Source organism: Neomonachus schauinslandi, chromosome 1 (assembly GCF_002201575.2).
Source record: "Neomonachus schauinslandi chromosome 1, ASM220157v2, whole genome shotgun sequence".
NCBI classification, from domain to species: Eukaryota; Metazoa; Chordata; class Mammalia; order Carnivora; family Phocidae; genus Neomonachus; species Neomonachus schauinslandi.
Window position 1 is genome coordinate 211988227 of NC_058403.1, and position 22154 is coordinate 212010380.

The window sequence follows — 22154 nt, forward strand, 5'->3', positions numbered from 1 at the left end:
TGCCCGACCCGGGGCTCCCACCTCCTCCTCTCTGGGCCCCTCAGAACAGCCCCACGGGCTCTCTGGGCCGTGCCGTCCAGCGCACCCTTCCAGGAGCTCCAGCTGGGACCTCCCCCATTCCCAGCCCTCCCTCCTCACCCCCAACCCTGCCCTCTTCTGCTTCTGAGCTACACTCAGAGCAAGACCTGCAGGCATGCGCGCACAGCAGCTCGGTCCACGGTCCGCAACCGCACTGCGGACACACAGACCACGGTCCCCACGCACGGCCCCGGGGACGGCCCCCGAGCCCACGACGCTCAGGGAGGGAACCAGACACGGAAGGCCACACGGGGTGTGAGTCCATGTATGTGAAACATCCAGAACAGGCACATCCAGGGCTGGGAAGGGGGCTCGGGGGTGGGGGGAGTGACAGCTGATGGGGATGGGCTTACGGAATGTTCTGGAGCTAGAGACGGCAGCACAACTTCATGAATGTACCAAAAATCACTGAATTACATGCCTTAAGATGGCAAATGGTAATGCATATTTTACCACAGTAACGAAAACGGTAGCAAGAACTGGAGATCTGCCTGCCCCTCACTTGCACCTGCTCCTGGCTGCCTGGGCCGCGCCTCCTTCTGGCTCCGTGCCCGGCCCTGCTGCTGGGTCTCACGCAGTCTCCCCACTTCCCTCTCGGTGCACACCCAGGGCTCCCGCTGCCTAGGGGTAGAAGCCCAAGTCGTCCCCGTGGTCCCCAAGGCCCTGCCGCCCCTGCCCTGTCCCCTCCCCTGTGCAGCTCCAGAGCCTCCGCAGGGACTGTGCCCTCTGTCCGCAGCGCCACCCCCACTCCCTGCTCTCTGGGCCCCTGATCACACGGCTCAGTCCCTGGGTTCACAGGTGCCCCACCCCAGGGCCTCCTGCCCCGTCGCAGCCACATGCTTCTCACTGTCCACCACAGCTGAGGCCCACAAGGGCAGGCGCTGCGGTCTGGTCTCTCTGGTCCCCACTGCCCCGGACAGGGCTCCTCACCTGCAGGGAAGGGCCTGGGTGCTGGCCAGCCGTGGGCAGCTGCTCACTGTAGGGGGGCTCACCCTTCTTCTCCGGAACCCCTGGGGCCCCCTGACCTGCCGGGTCCTGCTGGAGTCACCACTCCTCTGGCCTGGGCTGGCTTTCCTCTCCAGCCCCAAGACCCTCTGCTCCCCTTGATCACCTCCAAATGCCCCTCTTCTATGGTCCTCACGGCGTCCTCAGCCCCCACTCCTGCCGCCCCCCCACGTCCTCCCCTGCGGCCTCCCTGCCCCCCACAGGCCCCTGCCTCACCCCCCCACTACTACTAAATCGCCTTCCCTTTCCTGCAAAAGCCACATTCAAGGATCAACAGAAACAACTCTTGCCTGCCCCCCACCCCCCAGCCTCCCCTGAGATGCTGGGCCAGCGAGGTCACCCACTGGCCTCAGTTTCCCCATCTGTCAGGTGGAGGGGGCAGCAGCGTGTGCCCCACCTGACAGCTGCTGTGCGGCCCCCTCACCCCTAACACCCCCCCCAGTCCTCATCTGCTCCTCCGCCCGCGGCCCTCCCTTTACCCCGCCACTCCTGCCCCACTCTCCCCCTTCCAGATGGCAGCCAGGGGGGTGCCTCCTCCCCACAGCAGCCACACCCTAGCTGGGCCACAAGCGCTGGCCACACCCCCGTCCTCGGCCCCAGGGGACCCTGAACTCGGGGTCACCGGCACCTCTTGCAGACTGCCCGTGAGTCTTCTCCATAACCAGCTCAGCCAGGACGAGCCGCCTGCCCCCGTGTGCGACATCTAGACACCCCAGCTGGGGACCAGACAGATGGACAGCCAGCCCTAGCAGTGCATGAACCCACAACTGGTTTAATGACGACGACGCACTTCACAAGAAACAAGGCTCGCTCCGCACCAGGCGCCCCCCGTCCGCTGCCGTGCACTTAGCCCCACGCAGACTCCCGCCCCGCTGTCGCAACTCCCAGGCGCGGGTCCGCCAGGCGGGGGGTCCGCCAGGCCGGGGGGCACAGTGTCCCAGGCACAGCCAGCTCCTGGGCTCCGGCAACTGCACAAGGCGAGCGCGTGGCCGAGTCAGGACTGTTTTCTTAAAAAAACACTCAAACAAAAATAACTTGACCAATCAAAATACACACATCTATGTACACCGTCCCTCGTCCGTCCCGCGGCAGGCAGATGCGGGGCCTGGGGCTGGGGAGGCGGGCTCCCACCGCTCCCCTGGTTCAGGCAGGTTCAGCTCACCGGGAGCGGTAAGCGCTGTCCCCCCCCAGTGGGTAGTGGGTGAGCCACTGCTCCTTCCCCACCAGCCTGAAACTTTGCTGGGACCAACCTACAAGAACACAAACAAATCCAAAGAAGAGTCACAAGTACATATATACATGTGCACACACATGGCCAACGGGGGGGCACAAGGCCACTGGGACCCGGAGGGCTCTGCTGGACTCCCCCCAGCCCAGGCCTGCCCCACCCTGTCCACTCCATCAGCACCCGTGATCCAGGAGGGGAGGAGGAGGGGGAGAACTGCTACTCATGCCCCCGGCCACACGCAGGCCCTCCCTTCCTCCCTCTTGGTCTCCTGGTCTGGAGATGAGGCAGGAGGGGATGGGCTCACGCGCAGCTGCGGACAGAGCAGAGTGGGTTGGGGGAAGCTCAGGAAGTTTCTGGAGGAACCTACGGGTGCCTCCTCCCCTGGCTGCCCCACGGCAATGGCACAGATGGACAGGACCCAATGGGGTGGCCTGGGGTAGGGGAAGGGGCTGGGGAGGAGGGGCCAGATGCCCACAGGACCCGGCCCCTAGGGTCGATTCTGCCCTTGGGTCACCCTGACCAGCTGCCCAGCAAGCCACAAGCACCTGAGTCCTGCTTGGGGATAAAACAGGGCCGTGACCCCCGTTAGTAACAAGGACAGTGCGGGGTCAGGGTAAGCACAACACAGAGAGCGGGCCTGTCTCATTTTCCGCAGACAACAAGTCCATCTCGAGATGACCTCCTTCGGCCTGGACACTGCCTGGGGCCCGCTCCTGACGTGGCGCCGTGCCCCCGAGGAAGTCAGCGGCGTGGCTGCCGGGGCAAGGGCGGCGGGACTGGCCACAGAGAAACCTATCAGGTGGCTCTGTCCCTCTGATCCATGGGCCGACCTCAGCCGTCTGCCCAGCCCCATCTGAGCGGCCTGGCGTCCAGCTGTCTGTCCCGTAGGCGTGAGTGGTGATGGCGGTGGTGACGGTGAGCACGTGCTTCTGGGAAGAGCATGCAGCCCCGACGATGAAGCGGCGGACGCAGACGGAAGCAGGCTGGGTCCCAGGAGGTGTCCATCGTGCTCCGAGCTGAGCAGCCAGACAGATGGTCCCTGCTGGGGCCCGGCCACGTCCCCGCCCCAAACATCGGCTGCCAGGGTTCACAATCAGGCTTTAATGAGAATCTTCAGGATCTCTCCAGGCCCGACTCCCCACCCGCCCCGGCTGTCTCCTCTAGGGACCGCGTGCTGGGGAGGGGAGGGTCCATGCACGCCGACGAGAGGTGGGACTCTTCTGACCCAGACGGTGAGGCCCGAGGCTTTACCGGATCCTGGTGAAGAGGTTGAGGACTGACACGGACTCCTGCAGGGCACACAGGAGGGACTGCTGAGCCCGCAGCCCCTGGGCGACCTCCCAGTAACCGCGGGCCGCTTGGCCAGCCGTCAGGGCGCTGGGGAAGGAACTTCTGCCTGGAGGGCATGCGAGGCTTTGGGCCAGGGGAGCCTGTGGGCACCTTCCCCAGCACCCCGAGGCGGGGGGTGGGGGAGCCAGGCTCTGAGCGCCTTGTGCCACGCAGCTGGGGCTGTGCGGCGACGCGGGAGCAGAGACAGAGGGGACATGGGCGTCCCAGAGGAGCCTCCCGGGGAGACCAGAGCCGACGGGGTAAATGGGCTGGTTGGGTGATTGGGGGAGGGGAGCCCCCAGGACAGGCTGAGGGACGCGCGTGGGGGAACATCTGGCTCTGATACCGACCCACTTTACCTTTGTCGAACGGGTTTTGCTAAAGACGTTCCAGAACCTCAGCGTTTCGTCCCCAGCACCAGTGACTATGGCCTCTCCATCAGGGGACATGGCCTGTGGAAGGGAGGAGACAGACCCCCCCCTTGGACTTATGCCCTGCAGGTAGCCCTCCTCGAACAGGGCTGCTGGAATGCAGCTAGGGGCGGGGGACAGGCCCCACCGAGGCCACACGACAGAGCCGTGGTTAGAGCACCCTGGTCAAAACACAAGGCCGCCCCCCACCCGCTGCAAGGAGGGAGAATCTGTCCGGTAAAATCGGACAAATGATAAGTGGGTTTTAAGCACAAAACATTTTGTTCTGAAAAGAAAAAAAACAGCACATCTGCAGACAGGAGGGGTCCTTCGTCCAAGCCAGAGCACATGGCGATCTGGTGAAACGTTCAGAGATCAGCCGAGGGCTCAGACCTGGGGTACCTAGCGAGATTTCTTTCTGTGTGTGTCCAAAAACACACAGAAGAGTGGAGGAAGGGTAGGGATTCGGGAAAGCAGACTCCGGGTGGTGGGACAACCTGGCCGTGCAGACAGGAGCCCATCCTGCTGTCCAGGCCTGGAGGCTGCCCGGGCAGGGGGACGCGGAGGCAGGGGCTGCACGGGGGCACAGGACAGTGGTGTTCTTCCAGACCCCGGGCGGGGCAGACTCACCAGGTACAAGACCCTGTAGGAGTGCCCGGTCAGCTTTGCCACCTGGGTCAGGGACGGGTACTTCCAGACCAGGATCTGGTTCTGCGAGTAGCCGTGTGTGCTCACCTGGGGGTGGAGCGCGCGCTGTCGGAACTCAGGCCCCCCTTCTGGGGCCCTGGGGCTCAGACGCAGGTGGTCCGATGCACCCACCCGGGAACCATCTTGGGCTCGCTGGGCAAGGCGCGGAGGCCACAGGTGACTGCCCTCGCTCCCTGCAAGCCTGTCTGGTGCTCCCCGACCTCCCGCCTGTGACACCGGGCTCGTCTGCCCCCAGCTCCTCACAGGGCCTCTGAAGGCCTTCCAGCCACAAGGAGAGGCGCGCACTCACCAGCTCGTTGGCGTGCTTGGACCAGGCGAGGTTGCACACCTGGGAGCCCGTATCGATGCACTGCAGAGGCTGCCCCGTGAGCGTGTTCCAGAAGCGGATGCAGCGGTCGGCCGTGCCACCGCCAGACGCCAGCAGCCCGTGCTGGTGTGGGGACCAGGCGATGGCCTTCACGGCCGCCAGATGCTCCGTGTACTGCTGCACAGGGCTCAGGCTTGAGTGGTTCCAGACCAGCAGCTGCAGGGGCAGCGATGTGAGGCCCCCCACCGCGGACAGCACCCGCATCGCCCCTGCCCTGCGACGGAAGGGACGGCCCGAGGCCGGGATGGCGGAGGCCCCGGGGCGCCTACCTTGTTGTCGTTGCCCCCCGAGGCGAGGAGCTGATGGTCCGTGGACCACTTGAGCCCACACACCTCCTGCCGGTGGCCCTGCAGCCGCCGCTCCGACTGCAGGGGCGGGGTCCGGATGTCCCTCTGCAGGATCATGCGGTCCCGGCTCCCAGACGAGAGCTGGTCAGCATTCCAGGCCAGCGCCCCTGGAGGCCGGGCAGAGGGCAAGGGAGGCTGAGTTCTGGCCACCCCCGCCCCCCGAGATCACACCTGCCCCCTGGGGCCCAGGTGGCTCCTCACCGACACGAGCCGTGTGTCCTTCCAGCATGGACAGCTTCTTCCCTGCAGCCGCATCCCAGATCTGCACAAAGCCCTTGTGCGTGCCCACGGCCACGAGGTTCCCCTAGAACGAATCGCATGGGGAGGGAGTGGGCATCAGGCCCAGGCGCAGGGCCCTCTCCCTGACTGGCCACCCTGCCTCTCTTCTCCCTCCTCGCCGCAGGGCCTCGCGCACCGAACCCAGGATGAGCTCTGGTGAGAAGCATCCCACTTCTCTGCGAGTTCCTTTGGGCCAAGAGGATACCCCTATTTGGAACCCTCTAGGAAAATGGGTCACACAGACACTCTAGCTGACACATTGAACATCTGTGTGCTTCCACGCGTGGGGGGGGCAGTCCGCAGGGGACCAAGTCTGAGGAGCCCCATCACTGTAACCCAGGCTGGGGACAGGCAGGGGTGCTGAGGCCACCCCTGCAGCTTAGACGAGTGACCTCCAGGCTGGGGTCTGAAGCCCCCTCAGCACTGGGCAGGGCCCCCACCAGGGAGACCGGGTCAGATGTCCCCAGTGCCAGCCCTGCCCAGCTGGGGGACAGGGCCCGGGTACTGACCCGTTCAGACCAGCCCACAGACGTCACCGAGTCCCCTTCCACTGAGAGGTCGCAGAGCCGGGTCACCTGGGGAGATGGGAAGCAGGCGGTGTGAGCCATGGGCTGCCCGCCGGGCCTCCGAGACCCTCCCCATCTGTTCATCCCTCCGTCCGCCCCCAAACCACCGTTCACTTGCTCGGGAACACCTCAGGCCCGTGCGCACTGCTGTCAGTGCTGAGACCCGGGGCAATGTGGCCGGGGTGCTCAGGAGGCTGCACCCCGGGGCAGGGGGGGCACACAACAGCACGGGGATTACAGACTGCACAGAGCCTAGGCGGGGGTGGGGGGGGGGTGACCAGGGCACCATGCTGCAGGCGGAGGCCACAGACTGCCATGTGCTGAGGGGTGGCCCTTTCTCTGAGGCGGCTTCAGCCTCCTTTGGAACCCACGTGCATTTGGTTTTATTCCCGAAAGCAGCCCACCTCAAAGAGCAGTGGGTTCCTGCCCTGCAGGCCCTAAACCCCAGCAGCGACTCCAAGAGATTTACTGCTGAGGTAGGTATGAGGACCACCACCAAGGACGCGGCCCTCACGGCGGTCCCCAGGCTGCGCTGGGCCTAGACCCCATCCCTCTTCCGCTGACACGGAGGAACTGGGGAGGCTGCGGCCCCCCCGCAGGGAGGGGTAGGCCCCGGGGGCATGCGGCTGGTGCTGGCCTGGACCCTGGGGACCGGCTCAGTCCTGCCTGCTCCCCGCACCCCGCCAGCGCACGCTCGCTCAGTGGCGCCACCTGGCTGGTGCAGGCGCTCCACAGGTACACGCAGGTCCCCAGCCCCACGCTAAGCACGTTGAGGGATGACCAGTCCACCAGGTTCAGGTAGAAGTCATCCTGCAGCTCTGGTGCGTCCAGGACCTTGAAGGGGATCTTGGAGATCTTACGGGTAGGTTTCCGTGGCGACCGCAATAGCTTCTGACTGCAGGGAGGGAGAGCCACCTCGTGATCTCCTCTCCTCCTCTGCAGCCCTAAGGAGCACTAGGCTCCCCCCGTTGGGGTCTCCTGCTCATCCCGCCCCGTCTTCTGCCCCCCACGTGATCCCAAAGCTATGGGTGACCCAGTGGCCACCAACCTCCCTGAGCTCTGACAGCCACACAATGCCCTCTGCCCGGCACCTCCTCTGGGGAGCCATCCCTGACTCCCCTGTCTGGGCCCAAGGCCACTGAGCCTGCAGTGCGTCCCCAGGGAGGCCCCCTGAGCCACCCCTGCCCCCCTGAGCACAGTTCTCGGACCAATCTTGGCTCCCAAGCACCGCCTGGCTGCCTGTCCTGCCCTGTCCCAGCCCCCACAGGCTCGGACTCACCTTTTGTTGCTGACAGGGGACAAGGAGTAGGGAGACACATCGTTGCCATCGTCAGGGCTGGAGCGCTTAGTGCTGAGGGAATACTGGAGGCAGGGGAGGGGGACACCTGCTGAGCGGAGCCTCGGCCGAGCTCAGGGACCTCCCGCCCGAAGCCCTGGTACCCCCGCACTGCCGGAGGCTGGGCAGGAGGGCAGGGTGTGCACCGAACCCGGGATGAGCTTTGGTGAGAAGCATTCAGAGAAGCCAACCAGGCCTCGGGCCTGAGGCGTCATCTGGACAGTGACTCGCCCGGGTCGGCCTCCCCGCTGCCCCCCATGGCCACGAGCCCCCTTGGCCATCTCTCAGGAGACCCAAGCCAGGCTCCTTCCAACACTGCGCGGGGGCTGCCCCGAGGCTCAGGACCGTGAACTTGGCACCTGGCCCAGCACTGCCTTCGTGGCAGCAGGAGAGCAAAGCCTTGGTTCGAGGCGTGGGGTTAAGTGGCTCCCAGGGTGAGCACGGGAGGGCAAGTGGGGAGCCGGGCCGGCTGGCTCACCGTGAACAGGCCCTTCTTCTCAGGCGTGGAAGGCTGCAGCCTGCGGTCCTCTGTCTGAGGGTCCTGCACCTTCTCAATGCCGGCTCCCAGCAGCTCGTTCTTCAGCAAGGCGGAGTAGGCCAGGCCGTCTGCAGGCAGGGGGCTCCATGAGGCCAGGCAGGGGCAGGGGGCCGGGATGCAGGGCGGGGGGCGGGGGGGCCTGACTCCTGACCTTTGCCGTTGTCTGAGGTGGCGTCCTTGGCTTTCCGGTTTTGGCTGGGAGACTTCTCATTCTCCTGTGGGAGACGGGGGCAAAGGAGGCAGGGCCAGCTGGAGCTAGCTCCCGGCTCACCGGCCCCCCGGCCCTGGCCCGGCCCCACTGCCCTCTGGGCAGCCCCTCACATTGATCCTGTGGAAATTCACGCTCCAGTTGGCCCCGGCTCTGGAGGGGATGAAGCGGTCTCCATGCTTGCTGGGGGAGGACACGGGAGAGTTGGCGGGCGTCAGGGTTCGCCGCATCTCTGCCACCTGCAAGGACAGAGGGGCTGGGCTGGTGCTGCGGAGCCCTCAGTGTGCAGGGCCGAGGCCAGCTTCCCCTCTCAGACCCTGAGGCCAGGCCTGGCCTGCCTCCCTGCACTCGGCCTCTGGCCGCTGACCCAGAGGATCGAGTTTAGAAATCCGGGTGGCAGAGGTGAGACGGTGAGTGAGCCACGTGCTCGGTCTGGCCTCCCTGCTCCGGGAGGCCGGACACTGGCGAGCGGCAGAGGGCACAGTACAGACCGAAGACCCTGGTCCCTGTGCACAGAGAGCTGCCGCCCCGTCAGCCCCATCTCCATCAGGCAAGGATGGTCCCCCGTGCAACCGCGAGTCACTCACCAGAACTGGGGAGTGGACGCGGGGGCACGGTTCCCAGCAAACCAGCCCACCCCCCTCGACTGTCCCTGAAATGCCCCTTTTGCTATAAGGGATCTGCAGTGGATTGAACTGTGTCTTCCGAAAAGACACGTTGAAGTTCTAATCCCCAGGCACCTGGGATGTGACCTTATTCAGACACAGAGTCTTTGCAGGTGTCCTCCGGGTAAGACGAGGCCCCGCTGGAGTGGGATGGGCCCCAAATCCACGCCCCATGTCCTTCTAAGAGTCAGAGATGCCGACATGCACAGAGAAGGGGACACGAAGACAAGGCAGAGAAGGGAGTGGTCGCTCTGAAACCAAGGACTGCCGGCCATACCAGGAGCTGGGGGAGGCAAGAGGGGCTCCCCCAAAAGGCCCCCCAGAAGGAGCGTGGCCCTGAGACACCACGGGCGGAGGCCTTGACTGCCCGGCGCAGAGCTCAGAGAGCATGGAGCGGAGCAGCGGGCACAGCCTGGGACCGGTCAGGAGCCCATGACACAGGCAGCGTGGCTGAGAGGGGTGGGGTACAGGAAAGAGGCGCCCCCAAATGCTGCTGGCTCCCAGCAGATAAGGACCAGGCCACCTCATGCTACCATCACACCTCTGCCCGGTGAGGCCAGCCCCACAGCTCTGAACCCCAGCTCGGAGACACTGGGCCCTTCACCTCCCTCTCTGGAAACTAAGAGCAGCTCACCTCCCCTGCCCCCCTCCTCAGTCCTGAGTGCGGCCCCACGGGGTCTGGAACAGGGGTCTGGAAGCTGACGGCCCATGTGGGCTCCTGCAGCAGGAGGCGCGCAGGAAGCCCGAGGAGGGGACTCCCTGGCATGTGGCTGTGCCTCTCACCTGCCCTGCACCCCATCCTCTGCAGGGTGGAGCCCAGCGGCTCACTGCAGTCCCCACCCCAGCCCCCGCGTGGAGCCAGGACAGTGCCAGTGGGGGTGGGGTCCAGGTACTCACGCAGGGCATCGTGTTCTCATTCTGAACAACGATCTGCCGGAGGAGGCGCCGCTCATAGTCCTGGTCCATGGCGACGCAGGGCAGGCCCAGCCCGCCGGCCAACGTCAGCCGGCCAAGGTCAGCCTGGGGCAGGAAGGGCAGGAGAGGTCAGCACCAGTAGGCAGCAGCCCCCTCCACTGCCTGGTGACCCCAGGGAACTCCATGGTGATGGCCGGGCCCCCCACCACGTGTAGGACCTCCCTCCCAGGAACCAGGGTGAGAGAAGCCACAGCGGGATGTGACGGGGAGGACTGGGGAGAGACCAGGGCTCCCCCTGGCCTTTATCCTGGTTAGTGCAAGTCTCTCATTTATTCCTGGGCCATGAAGCTCGCCCTAGGACCATCCCTCCAACCCATGCACCCCATCATGTTGCCTTCCTGCTTCAGATCCTGAGGCCACAAACTGCCCCCCAAACCACATCCAGCCCTGAGATTGCGGGGGGGGGGGGGCTGAACAAGGGCTGAAGTGGTCCCAGCATGGGTTCCTCCAAGTGGGGAAGCCTCTGTGTCCTAAAGCAAGAACGGGGCCATAGTCCTCACCCTGCAGGACCATGTGTGCAAGCGGGTGGGGTTCAACAGCACCCCTTTGTAGAGCTCATACCCACCCCCCACTGCGCTCAACCCAGCTCAGAAGGCTTCTCTAAAAGGAGTGAGAAGAGGGGAGGCAGCAGCAGAATGTTCTACAAGGAGGAGCACATGCAGCAAGAAAGGGCTGAGCACTGTCCAGCACGAAGGGGAGCGAGTGGCCACCTCGGAGGGAATGATGCTCTTCACCGCAGGGTTGACACCGGGCCCAGAGCCAGTGGCTGCTTGCAGAAACCAACGGGAAATGTCTGCCAGCCGTGCCTCCCCTTGGAGGTACCGCAGAGCCTCTGGAGGCTGAAGCAAGAGTTCGGGGGACAGAGCCTGGCACAGGGGGTGCTCAGAGGACTGCAGCTTCCCAAGGAGCACCTGCTCTCACCCCAGACCCCCTGCACGCTCACAGTCACCGTCCCTCTGCTACTCTGGCTGGAGCCCAGGGCCGGGACAGGAAAATATCAACAAACTGAAAAGCAAAAGCTGGCCAAAAATTAAAAGTTTACGAATTCTGAGGTGTAGCACCCTGGAGAAGTCAACGCTTGGCTTAAAAAAAAAAAAAAAATTACAGTAAGAGACACATAACAGAAACTGTAGCATCGTAACCATTTTCAGTGCACACTCAGCTCAGCGGCATGAAGCCCACTCACGCTGTTCTGCGAACACCCTCACCATCCGGCTCCAGAACTTTCTCATCCTCTCGAACTGAGACTCTGTCCCCAGGAAGCACCAACTCCCCACCCCATCCCCATGAGCTCCTCGCCACACACACACACCCACATGACCCAGGAATTCCACTTCTAGGTATATGCCCTGGAGAAAGGAAGGCAGACCCACACCGAGACTAGTACTCTCATGTCCTGACTAGCGTTATTCGTAACAGCCAAAAAGACAGAGACTCCCAAGTGTCTCCCCACAGATGAAGGATAAACACAGTGCAGTCCATCCACACACTGAAATGTGATTCAGCCTTAAAAAGAAAAGATATTTTGACACCTGCTCCAACATGGATGCACCTGGAAGACACCGCACTCAGCGAGAAGCCAGACGAGGGACACATCCTGTGCGATCCCACTTGTAGGGCCTCCCCAGAGGGTCCCGTGCACAGAGACAGAGAGTAGACCAGAGAGAACGTTTGCCCTTTCAAACAAAGACACCTGAGGATGCCTCAGTGGCTCAGTTAAGTGTCTGCCTTCGGCTCAGGTCATGATCCTGGGGTCGCAGATCAAGCCCCACATCGGGCTCCCTGCTCAGCGGGGAGTCCGCTTCTCCCTCTCCTTCCACCCCTCCCTCTGCTTGTGCTCTCTCTCAGATAAGTAAACTCTTCAAAGACACCCAAGGAAAGGACTAGCTTTGTGGCACCCGGGAGGGAGCAGACCTGGGGGAACACCACTCACACCTCTCCAGCTGTGGCCACACGAGGAGATATTCAGGCCAACCTCCCTAAGTCCTACTTTCAACATCCCCAAATGGCCTCTCTGATGGGTTCCTGGGCCTGCGGCGGACAGACGGGTACAGCACGTGGCTGAAGGACCAGCGTGAGCCTGCTGAGTTCTTGACCCTCACCTGCGACGGGGGGACATGGAGGGCTGGCCTGGTGTGGTCCAGCCCAAAGCCAAGCCAGGTGGATTAGACTCACAGGAACATGAGCATGGCCCCTAGTCACCACTGGGTGTCCCACACCACGTTCCGTTACCACGTTAGTGGGCGCTCTCAGTGCGCGGCCGCACACGCACATGAACGCGTGACGGCTGAGCCGGGGGCAGCAACACCCCAGGGTCACATGGGGGCACGGACAGGGGCTCTTGCCCACAGGCCTGACATCCGTGCCCACCTGCCCCCAGGGGCCTCCCTCCACTGGGCCTGGGGTTCCTCTGAGCTCCCCCAGCCCCGTCGTCCCCACGGGGCCACACAGCGGGCCTCCTGCTTTGTGAGTGAAGTGGGGTTGAGGCCCTCCATCTGGGGTAAACCTGTGGGAGCAGCAATCCCCTTCTTGGCCATAGCCCCCCACCTTGCATGTACCCTGTGTGCCCTGGCAGAGGTCCCCAGACCGGTTCAGCCCATTTGTCACAGAGTGGAGTCCAGAAGTGGGGGATGGCTGTGACCCTCAAGCCTCCCTCACTTCTCTGGGGGTGAGGCTCCTTCCCCAGCCTCTCCTTCCTGTCCAGTTCCAAGCCCACCTACTGGCCTGCCCCAGGACAAACCCCAACGTGTATCCTCACCACAGGGACCACTCCTGGGGCAGCATGGCCATGAGTTTCTGTCCAGGCTGGAAATGCCCATTCAGAAGACATGGTGTTTCCCAAGGGGGAGCCTAGGCCACATGCAAACGGGGGCTGAGTTCCAGGAGGCCAGCGTCCACTTCGAGGACCGAGAATCCCCAGTGGGATTTTTGGCAGGGAAGAAGAAGGGACACATGGCTCCGTTCTGGTCAGTTCTACCATCAGTGGGTACTCTACCAGAGTTGGGCCAGGCAGCTGCCCCCTCCAACCTTGCAGACAAGGAAACAAGGACCAGAGAAGCAGCTAACATCCCTCTGCCAACCGTGTGTGGAGTCAACCCTGGCCGGCCCTGGCTGAAGCCTTGTCCACCACCCACCAGACACAGAGCCCTGAGGGGGGCCAGGTGAAGGCCATGCTCAGTCCATATGCTCAGCGGATGCCCCTTCCCTGCTCTCCCCCAGTAGGGCTGCTCAGGGCCGGTGGGGCTCTGGGTGCGAGGGAATGAGGGGTTTCAGCACCGGAATGGTCACACTGTGGGCTACGGGGGTCTAAACCTCTCAGCCCAGGCAAGCTCGCTTCCAGTGGAAAACAGAGCCCCCCATTCACAGAGCAAGGCCACCATGCTTATGTCCCCAGGTGACTCCCTGTGAGGCCGGCAGGGTTGATCTGTCACATGGACAGCAAGTCCCAGGAGAAACGAAAAGCGTCCACAAGACAAGACAAACCACAAACGGTTTTATTTAAAAAGACGACACAAGCGGGAAAAATACCTGCCAGCCTTGGGAGATACCGAAGCGGTGAAGGGTGTGAGCATGGCGTTCCTGAGAGCAACGCGCACCCTGGCCGGCAGCCGGAGGGCGGCAGGTCCCTAGCCCCGAGCTTCCAGGCAGCTGACACAGCCCGGCCGCCCAGGCCAACGCAGAAGGCAGGCACGCGCGCTCCTTGGCAGGAGCTGAGACCCGACTTCCAAGGAAGGCAATTTGGCAGCTGCTTTCCAAATTTAAAACGCACATCCTCTCTGATGCGGTGTCTCTACTTCCAAGAATTCGCCCGTAATAGTTGTGTGTGCAATATCACGTGGACAAGGACGCTGTCTGCAGGCTGCGTGTGGGAGCGGAAGGCGAGGGCTGACGTGAGGCTCCTGTCCCCACTAGGGCACAGGGCAGTGGGAGGGCAGTGGGGGAGGGGGCGGTCAGCGAGCCCCACGCACGTTGAGCGCAGCTCCGTGCCAACAAGCTACTTCCGGAGGGCGGGGGAAGAACCCAGTAGCACAGGTCAGCTCAGGGGAGAGGAACTGGGGGTGGGGGACAACAGGACAGGAAGGAGCCTTGCTTCCCCGAGCGTGTCTGTTTGCACTTCTTGGACTCTGAGGCCCTGGCCCAGGGGTGGAGCATGGCTGGCAGGGCACCCAACATTCGGCCGCCTTCACCGCACACTTGAGAACTTCCTAATAAAGTATCTGCGAGCCTGCGGTGACTCTTCTGTTAGCGAGCAGTCCGGAGCACGGGCCGTCCGCAGGCCGAGCCCGAGACAGAGCCGGGAAGGCAGCAGTGAGCGCCCCCCAAGCTCCCCCAGCTGACCGGGGAGGCTGGTGTCCAGGTCAGGTGAGTGGGGGCCAAAGCCCTCGGTCACTTGCTGCCACTGTCCCCTCCACTGGGTACTGTCCCTGGGGGACCTGCCCACCTACCAAGCCAACCCTTAAGAAGGGGGTCTCCTCTTTCCCCCAACGTGGCCCCCAGGACGAAGAGCCAGGAGACCCACCTCAGGCCACTGTCCCAGACAAGCTTCCAACCTCCAAGCCCGCTCTTCTGGGAGACAGGCAGCAGCCCCGTCACCTCACAGGACAACAGTGAGGTTCCCTCACAGCGAAAGCAGGGGTCTGCATGGGTCAGGGGTCGCCCAAGCACCAGGGCTGCCCTCCCGTGCACTGGCCATGCTCCGCTCCTCACTCACCCCAGGCCCAGAGCTCTCTGAGAGCAAGCCGATCCCCACCAGCAGTCATGGAGCAGGGCGCAGCCTTCTCTGCAGCTCCCCGCTAGCCCCTGACCTCACCCAACCAGCCCCGCAGTGCGCTGCTCACATGGTTTCCACCCACCGAGCACTCGGCAGAGACGGCCCACTCTAGGTAGGAGCCGGTGGTTCTCGCTGGGGCCATCCTGCCCCCCAGGGGACATGGGGCGGTGTCTGGGGACTTGTGTGGTTGTCACGACTGGGGTGCTCCTGGAACTTAGGGGTGGGGGCCGGGGCTGCTGCTCAGCCACCCCCCCCCCCCGAGTGGTCCGGCCAGAATGTGCACAGTGCTGAGGGACAGAGACTCTGGGACCAGGCCAGGAAGGCGAGCTGATGAGGGAGACGACAAAACACGTGGGCTGGGCCTGGTGTGAGCAAGGACCGAGGACACAGCACACAGCGCCTCCAAACGTCTCCCAGCCTCCTGGAGTGGGGGCGGCTGCGGGGAGGGGGGGCACAGCAAGGGCGGCGGCATGGAGATGCAACAGTCTCCCCTCCAGGTCTGGGGGCAGCACAGCGCACCCACATCTCCTCCCAAGTTCATGCCGGGCCCCGGGGCCCCCAAAACGGAGCACTCTGCTTCCAGAAGCGCTCACCAAATTTCAAGTCCTCCAAGGTCCTGCTCATCTCGAAAAACCGGTCCCTCCTGGTTTAGATGTTGTAAGGCTCTTCAGCAAAAGCCAAAGGAATGAAACAGCCCCCACAACAGGGCTTTTGTAACTCGGGTGTTTTGAGGGTGACGCCGGTCTGGATGTGGCTACCTATGAAATTATTTACACCAGAGGCTCTCCCCGTTGTGACGACCACAGATGTTCTTGACACCACCCAGAGTCCCCCAGCAAAACTGTCCTGGGTGAGGGTAACTCCAGCTTCTGTGGGGGAAGCCGTATCTGCCAACAGGTAGAGGTCAGGTGGCACTTGCTACCACCCACCTGCCCCATCCCGTGTGGGCCCAGGGTCCCAGGTGAGCAGGATACTGCTCCTGGCCCCGTGGGACAATGACAGCAGCGGGCCAGTGTAGCTCCAGGTCCTGTACTTAATTCTGCCCCCAGGTGCAATGCTCCCTCCCCTTCACAAAGGAGGAACCTGCTGGGATCCTCCCCAGGAAATGTAGCCCCAGCACCCACGCTCACCCTCCTGCCCATGGCTGCTCACATCACGACACTCCCCCAGGTGGGAGGGTCCCCAGGCCCAGCACCGGAGCGAAGGCCTGCTCTGGAGTGGGGCGTCACATCACATGTGAATATCCGCTGGCTGGTTCTTGCGGGAACCATCCACCGATTAGCAATATGCTGGTAAATGGCTGGGGGCTCCCTGGGAACTGTCACCAAGGGGCACAGCCCTTCGCGAGGCCCTTGAAATCTCCAGAGACGCAGGCACCCATGGGAGAGATCCACCGGCGGAGGCTGCAGGAGACCCCGGGGTAGCTCCTGGCACTTCCAGACGACCTGACTAGCAGCTCTTTCCTCCTGCAGAAGATGAGAGCGTCCTGCCGGGCGCCCAGGGGCTGGTTGTATTTTTCTCAGCCTTTCTCTAAAAGGCTGGGGAAGTACCACATGAGGAAGACCCAACTAGAAAAAGGGGGAGTTGTCCAATGTTCCGCTCACATGCAAGCCTCTGGCTTTGCTGCTTCTGCCTCAGCTCAGGCAGGCTTGGAACCAGCCCTCACAGCTCCTTCCCCCACCACCGGTCAACCCAAACACCACGCCGTCCTAGAAAGGTCTATCAGAGAACGAGCGGGGGGGGCTGGCTCCAGAGAAGGACACACCTGGCTTTGAGTCCCAGCCTCCATTCCTACTGGCCCAGTAGCTCTGGGCAAGCAACTTCTCTCCGACCTGGGTTAACGGGAGAACACCACCTACGGTGCTACGAAAGTGGGCGGGACTTCCGTGAAGCAGCTAGTGGAGGGCCTGACCCAGAGGAGATGCTAGGAAGGGGTGGCTGATCCCCCCGGCTCGGGGACAGGTGCACAACAGCCTCCAGATGGGTCTGCTTCCTGCTCCTCCAGCTGCAGCGTGTATGGGCTATGTGGCAAGGGAGGTGCCCTGGCGGCCACAGCAGTAGGCTGGGGGCCAGGTGGAGCCCCTTCTCCTCCCTCAGCACAGCGCCCCCCCACCCCCCCACCCCCCCACCCCGAGGAGGGAAGACTGCAGTCACTAAAAGACGTGAGGCTGGTGGTGGGAGGCCTGGCCGTGGTCTCCAGACATCGACTAGAACTTAGGCTCCTGGGCTCCGAAAGGGACTTCTGAACAGGGAGGCCCCACCCAGCAGAGGGAACCCGATGAGCTAGTGGTCCGTCGCCTCTCACTACAGCAAAAGACAAGGCCCAAAAGAACTGGAATCAAAAAGGACCGCGCCTGACACAGGACAGGGAGACAACGTGCCTCCCCTCCGGGGCTGATGTGCATCAGCCTGAGGGTCAAGTTAGTTCTGGGGAGGCCTGGAGGTCGGGGCCCCCGAGGAGCACGTTCCAGCATGCGTGCAGTCACTCAACTAAGGCTGACTCCCCACTCGCTCTGTGCAGACAGGCCCTGGGGCTCACCAAGGAGTCCTGCCCCTGCCCCAGGCTGGCAGTCTAGAGGACATGGCTTTCTGGACCAAAGGCTCTCCCTTTCCAGCCTGTGACAACGGCCCGAGAGACACTGCGGCTCCCCAGGCAGGCACTGCTGCACGAAGCCCCAGAAATGTGCCCAAGGTGAGGCCGCTTGCCTCCCACCCCTTGGCGCTGCAAGACGCCCATTCTCCGTGTGATGGGGTGAGACATCCAGCCCACGAGGCCGTCAGGGTCCGCAGCAGCCCAGAGCACGCAAACCCCTACGCAAAGGAAGGATGACTTGGCAACAGCACCCAAACGATTTATGCTCATGTACGTGTTTGCAGCTGTGGTTTATGTCAGAGAGCCAGATCTCAAGGCTGGATGGGCCTTAAAGGGGTTCGGAGTGAGCCCCCGCACAATGGCATCTGCTTGCACACCTGCAGGGACGAGGAGCTCACCCTCTCACAGGCAGCCTTGAGCATCAGAAAGTGCTTCCTCAATATGTCTCGCCATGGATCCCACTTCTGGGTCCCAGGTAGGGGCAGAAGGAAAACCCTAAAACCTAGTACGTTTAGGGCAAGGACCCCCAACCCCATCTGCTGGCACTGGTGACACCGGGGCCACGTCATTCTCTGTGGGGGGCTGTCATGGGCATGGCAGGGGGTTGAACAGCACTCCTGGCCCCCACCCACTCGATGCCAGAACACCCCCCCCCGTGACAACCATAAATAGCCCCAGACATTGCCCCCAGTGGAGAACCCCTGGTTTACAGGAATCCTCAGGGGGAAGAGTGGTTTCCCTCAGGCTCAAGAGACCAGCGCTGACCTTTCTCTTACTGTTCAGCCTTCCGTAAGTGCAGACAGACAAGCTCCGCGCAGCAGTCTGCCCCTGCCCTTGCTCCCTCATCCTCCCCCGATGCCACCTCCGACCCAGCCCGCCTCTGCTTACTCCTTATTGTAGGGCACTGCGCAAATACAGCCTGATGCATCCCGCACAAACCGGTGGTTCCTTCCTCTGGACAGAGCATGTGCAAAAAGGCACAGGGATCTGGAAGGAGCGGTTGCTGCCCTAGAGAACTGCACAGAGGTTCGGGGAGGCTGGGTGAGGCCGGGCCGGGGGCAGGAAGAGGGAAAAGTAAGGCCAGCCAGAAGAGCAGGCTCCCGGGCGGCGTCCCCGGGCTAGTGGCAGGGGGGTGGGGCAGCACGGGGAGCGGGGAGCGGCAGGAGCTGTGCCTCTGTGCACTGAAGGCGGCCTCACGCGCAGACCGGGCAGAGCACTGGGGAGCGGGGGGAGCAGGACCATGCCTGCCGGTCCAGGTGAGGAAGCGGGCGGTCCCGAGAGGCCGGGCGCGGGAAAGGTTCAAGGAAAGAGTGACCTCTTCTGGGCTAACTCAACCCAGGTGCCTGGAGGACGTCCAGATGCTGACTGGCACTGGCCACGTGGGCCTGGAGTTCTGGAGCCAGCCTCGGGCAGCAGCAGCAAACGAGGACAGGAAGTGAAGTGTGCCCGCCAAGAAAGTGTGCCGAGAGCAGAGAAGCATCAGAGCTCAGATCAAAAACAAGGGTCACCACACAGGAACCTGCACTCAACGGTTCGCAGCGGCTCTCGTCCCAACAGGCAAAAGGTGGACACAGTCCAAGCGTCCATCCACCACGCAGCACAGCACTCGGCCTCGGATGGGCCAGGCGCCCACACGCGCGGCCCCGGGGACGGACCCCAAGCCCTCGACGCTCAGGGAGGGAACCAGACACGGAAGGCCACACGGGGTGTGAGTCCACGTGGGTGACACGTCCAGAGCAGGCTCCTCCTGACAGAAAATGGGGCAGTGGTTGCCGGGGCTGGGGAGGGCAGAGGACTGATAGGTAAAGGGAAGGAGGTTTGTTCGGATGAGAACGTTCTGGAATTAATGGGATAGATGCAAAAGCTGGAAACCACTGAACTGTGTACTTTAAATCACTAAATCACATGGCATGGGAATTCTTTCTGAATAGATCTGTTAACAACAAAAATTCAGCAAATAATGAACAGGAGAGCCAGTGAAGGAGCCTGCTCGCTGACGGGAAGGTGTAGGAAGCCAGGAAGAGAGTGGAGTCCACAGTCCACTTTCGGGGGTCGAGGACTAAGCCACTCGAGGCTGCAGGGCCGAGTCGTGTGCTCCTGTCCCAATCTCAGGTGAGGGAGCCACAGTAGGAGAAAGCAGTCACTTGCCAAGGACACAAGGATGCATGGCGGTTGGGGGCACGAATGTCCCCTGTCTGGAACGTCAATGCCGCACGAGAAGGAGCCCTGACTGTGTGCGAGCCGCAGGATGCGCCCGGCTCCAACCACCCACCGCCTGCAGCCACTCCGCATGCACCAAATCTTGGGCAGGTGGAGTGAGAGCTGGCCAGGGCAGTGACGAGTGGACCTGACAAGGGGGAGGCTGCTGGGGCCTGTGATGGATCAGAAACTGGACGGCGGGAAGCTGCTAGGCAGAAGAGGGGCAGCCTACTATTCCCTCCCACGCTCTGAAGGCCATCAGCTCCCTGTGCCAACTCCCGGAATGGGCCAAACACACCCTACCCTCTGGCTGTCCCTGCCCTTTAGCACCCACTCAAGCCAGGGTTCTTGAGCTCCAGTCTTATGGGGCGCAGAGTCCCTGCCCTCACAGGGCTCTTGGACTGAACTCCAGTCCCAGATCTTCCCCCTCGGCACTGCTGATATTCGGGGCCATCCTGAGCACTGGGCGGAGGGGTGGGGCAGCAGCATCCCTGACCCCACCCACTCGATGCCAGGAGCACCCCCAGTCGTGATCACCAGACACCCCCAGACAGCACCAATGTCTTCAGTGGAGAACCTCTGCTCTAGAACAGAATTACAACGGCAGTGCCATTTCGCTGGTTCCTAAAGACCAAGTCCCTTGATCCTGACACCTGACATGAGTCTCCAGGATCGGCCCTCCAAACAGAACCATTTGGGATCCTCACCCTGCTGCTCAGTGTTACCAAGCAAAAGGTCCCCATGACCAACCCCACTCTGGTCCCCAAATCTGCCAGGCCAGAGGCCCCAACAAACAGCACCGGGAGATTTCCTGCTGAAAGAGAGGGCCTCGTGTGAGAATGGAGGCAGACTGGCTTCTGAAGACTCATCGCCTCCCCATCTGCTTCCAGGCACTTCTCCCCTAGCCCCAAACAGCCACTGCCACCGGCTGGGCCACAGGGTCTGAGATTTCCCCGGGGAGAGAGTCACGGGGCCCAAATGGCCAGCACAGCTAGCTCCCTGGACACTGCCCACCACCCAGCAAAGCAACTGTCCTTTGAGCCAAGAGCTGTCCAAGGGCCAGAAGCCTGGTTTTCAGAGGGGGAGAGCCCATAATCCCCAACAAAACCCTCCTGGAGCAATGGAACCCTGTTCACTCAGAAAGTGGCCTGTAACAACCAGCACACCTGCGTGCACTCTGGGGCTCAGAAGGCACGCCAGTCTCGCAGTTTCTGTTGAAACAGAAGGGCCCATGACCTCAAAGGCCAAGATGGCCCATGAGAAATTCTGCACGAACAACAGCCTAGGATGCGTTCTAGGGGACAATGCACCATTCTGGGGACCGTCCCCAGGAGATCTCATCAGCCTCTGGTGTGCAAATCCCCTCCCCCCTCCAGGAGAGACCACCCAACCTCCTTCATTTCAAAGACCTTCTCACCTATCCCCAATCTGGGGTAAGGGGAACAGCTGTGTATGTTGAGATGGATTGTTTTTCTTTTGGTAAATCCTCCCCATCTAAAGTATAGTAAGAAGTTGGAGGGGCGCGGCGGGGAGGGACGGAGGGTGTGGTGTAGCCTCACCAGAGGGAGGCATGAGGTCATCACTCTGTGAATTGGAGTGGGGTGGGGGTGGGGGGCTAGCTCCCAGCATGACAGGCACCTGAATGAGAGGAGGATTTCCAGGGGAAAAGAAGAGGGGAAAACGAAACAGGTCTAGGCTAGACAGCTGCACAGCGGAGGGTCTCCGGCTTTGGGTTGGGGGCAGGTCTAGACAGTGCAGGACCAATGGGTGGGGGTCTGCAGTTTTTAGTGCGGGAACATAGCTGTGATGGGAAGAAACACTCCACACCTGGGGGCTCCGGCTGTCGGGCGGGTGCTTACAGGAAAAGGCAGGATGTTCCGGGATGGGAGGGTAGCTGGGCAGAGACAGATCGTCTCAGATTTTGGTGGGGTCAGGGCCCACATGGAGAGCTTGACACGGGCTGGATGGCAGCTGGAAAGGGTCAAGCTGGGAGGCTGGGGGCGCAGAAGGCAGTGGGGTTGGGAGCAAGGGGGGTCACTGATGCACTCAAACGGCAATGCCTAAGTGCTTCTGGGTGCCAGGAACCCAGAGGAGTGCCCACACAGACAAGGTCTCCACACCTCCGTCTACCTGTTTCAGGGGCCACAAAGCGGGGGAAGGGGGCCTGCTTCGAGCCCGGCTGTGTCGTGACAGCCATGGGGGGCAGTCTCGATCCGGGCAGGGCCTGAGCTGGGATGGTCCAATTTGGAAGAGGCGGGTTCGAGAGGCCAGAGATGAAGAGCCGTTCTGGGGGACAGCTCCGCCCCGTTTATAAGCGGACCTCGGACGCGAGCTGCGGGGGTAGGGCTCGGGCTGCAGGTGGCTCGGGCTGGGGCGCTCATGCAGGGCCGGGTTTGGGGGGTGAAGACGGGAGTGACATGCGGAGGTCACCCCGGGCCTAGCTCGGCACGGGGGGCGGCGTTCAGGGGGGCTGGCCGGCTCCCGGAGGACCCGAGCGTGGGGGCCGCCGGCTCGGTGTCGGGGCGGAGGGGGGGGGGGCCCCGGGGAGGGCC

General features: G+C 62.8%; 1 protein-coding gene across 4 annotated transcripts in view; it reads right to left on the bottom strand.

Annotated features, from left to right (window-relative positions):
• Positions 1-1849: 1849 nt before the first annotated feature.
• FZR1 (fizzy and cell division cycle 20 related 1) overlaps positions 1850-22154 on the bottom strand; it is a 20652-nt gene continuing 347 nt past the window's right edge. The window contains exons 2-14 of one of the 4 annotated variants that reach the window (XM_021705014.1): positions 9962-10084; positions 8513-8582; positions 8343-8406; positions 8132-8259; positions 7597-7679; positions 7029-7212; positions 6261-6326; positions 5674-5776; positions 5395-5579; positions 5048-5281; positions 4681-4785; positions 3991-4092; positions 1850-3600 (exon numbers count right to left, since the gene is read on the bottom strand). In XM_021705014.1, the coding sequence (XP_021560689.1) occupies positions 3559-3600; positions 3991-4092; positions 4681-4785; positions 5048-5281; positions 5395-5579; positions 5674-5776; positions 6261-6326; positions 7029-7212; positions 7597-7679; positions 8132-8259; positions 8343-8406; positions 8513-8582; positions 9962-10017 (1422 nt within the window). In that variant the 5' untranslated portion in view covers positions 10018-10084 and the 3' untranslated portion in view covers positions 1850-3558. Of the gene's footprint in view, positions 3601-3990; positions 4093-4680; positions 4786-5047; positions 5282-5394; positions 5580-5673; positions 5777-6260; positions 6327-7028; positions 7213-7596; positions 7680-8131; positions 8260-8342; positions 8407-8512; positions 8639-9961; positions 10085-22154 lie in introns of all 4 variants that reach the window. The other 3 variants (XM_021705013.1, XM_021705012.1, XM_021705015.1) reach the window with 3 other exon arrangements.